We start from the raw sequence: 2,099 nt of genomic DNA on the forward strand, positions 1-2,099 counted from the left end.
ACACACACACACATGCATATACACATATACACAAATACATACATACACACACATACACATACACACACTCGCACACACACACACACACACACACGCATACACACATACACACAGACATACAGACGCACACACATACACACATACATACACACACACACACGCACACACACACACACACAAACACACATACACATACACATAAACTATGTGTATTTATTTATCTAGATCTAAGTCTCCTTCTGTTTTTCCTATTGTTCAACTATGATGGTGATAGTGAACGTGATCTTGGTGGCGTTTTCGTCCTCAGTGTTTCTGTTGTTGCTGCTGTTGTTGTTTTTGTTGTTGTAATTGTTGATATTGGTATTCGTGAATCATGGCGGTGGTGGTAGTTGTCGTTCCGTTCTGCCAAATTTGTCTGAATCGTTTCAACAATATAATGTGTTTTAGTTTTAACAATCTCCTACTTTAAAGACACGCACAGAATCCTGCTCTTATATGACCTTATGCAGTCGGGAGCGCCGTAAAACACTTACCATGGGTGGTTGGCGGGTGCTCTGATGTGGCTTGCGTCTTCTTTTCTAACAAATATCTATCGTCTTTTTCTCCCTTTTTCTTTTTTTTTTGTGTTACTCTCTTGTAACACATCTAATCTTCGGCTCTTATATGTCCTTATAGTGTTGCAAGTGCCGTAAAACTTTTACTAAAACTAAAACAAAAAACTCTAACCAAAACACAAAAAACAACTTTTTTCTTCCTCGTTCTCGATTACACCAGCACGACAGTCAGTCTGATGTCATGAAAGAGCAAAAGAAGACGTGCTAAGAATAAGGGGCTCTCATAAAATGTTGGACCAGAACGATACTAAGGGAAACAATTGCGTTATTGAGTTATAAAAACTCGGTTGTGCCCCTTGAAGCAAACTTTCCGTTTCTCTTAACGTCCCTCATGGCGTGTTCAGTATATTGTGCTCACCGCAACACTGAACCACTAGAACAACTAAGTGTGACCTTTGTCGCAAGAGTATGACTTTCGTACTTAACACGTCTATTGGGTGACGTGTCGTGTGTGCACAGAGTAGCCTAGCAGAAAAAGATTGTTCTCTAACGAGTTGAAAGAAATCTCTGGTTTGAGAAAAGAAGGGAACAGAAACAGCCATTCCATCAGCGCTGCTGGACCGGTGCTCATGACGTAATTAACAAGTGGTGAAGAATTTGTGTATGCCATGGCTGTGTGCAAAAGCTCTGCTAAAACAAAACCGAAGCACACACACTCGCACGCGCACGTGCGCAAAACATACACTCAAACACACTCAGATATACCCCCACTCACCGAGGCATACGCACACTTATACACACACACACACGCAGACACGCATGCACACTCAAACACACACACACACACACACACACACACACACACACACACACACACACACACACACACACACACACACACACACACACTGAGTAGGCCTAGATTGTGACACTGATGCACACACGCACACTCAAACCCTTACACACACACACACACTCACACAATTTTCAGACATATTTTGTGTACAAACCTTCACTAAAACCCACCCAATAACCACATAGTCCTCCCCACCCTACGGTACCCCCCACCCTTTTTCTCCCTGCCCACCTCCGGCCACCCACACCCTTTTTCTTCCTACCCACCTCGACCTCGTCCACGCCGCTCCCGCCGTGGGTGGTTGGCGGGTTCCCTGGTGTGGTTTGCTCCTTCCTTCCTATAAAAAAATCTATCTTCTGTATCTCCCCTCCTCCTTCTTTTTTTTGTGTTTGTTACTCTTTTGTAACACTTCTAATCTTCGGTACTTATAATATGACCTTATTGTGTTGTAAGTGCCGTAAAACTCTTACTAAAACTAAAACCACTCCCGCCAGGCTGTCCGCTGGTGACCTGTATCCGGCTGACCGAGTCTGTGATGTCACAGAGCGCCTCCCGACACCTCCAGCGGATCTTCCTCCGCTACCTGGACATGACCGACTGCCAGCATGTCACTGACCAGGACCTGACCACTATTACGTCACAGTGCACCCAGCTCCTGTTCTTCTACCTCCGCCGGTGTCCGCTGGTCA

The 2,099-nt window shown here is 44.8% G+C and overlaps 1 protein-coding gene across 1 annotated transcript in view; it reads left to right on the forward strand.

Annotated features, from left to right (window-relative positions):
* Positions 1 to 2,099, forward strand: part of LOC101863481 (probable serine/threonine-protein kinase yakA) — a gene marked incomplete in the record, with an annotated part of 32,802 nt that overhangs the window by 25,291 nt on the left and 5,412 nt on the right. The window contains 1 exon segment of the mRNA XM_013090653.1: positions 1,905 to 2,099. Coding sequence (XP_012946107.1) covers positions 1,905 to 2,099 — 195 coding nt within the window.

This window comes from Aplysia californica, unplaced genomic scaffold (assembly GCF_000002075.1).
Source record: "Aplysia californica isolate F4 #8 unplaced genomic scaffold, AplCal3.0 scaffold01393, whole genome shotgun sequence".
NCBI lineage: Eukaryota > Metazoa > Mollusca > Gastropoda > Aplysiida > Aplysiidae > Aplysia > Aplysia californica.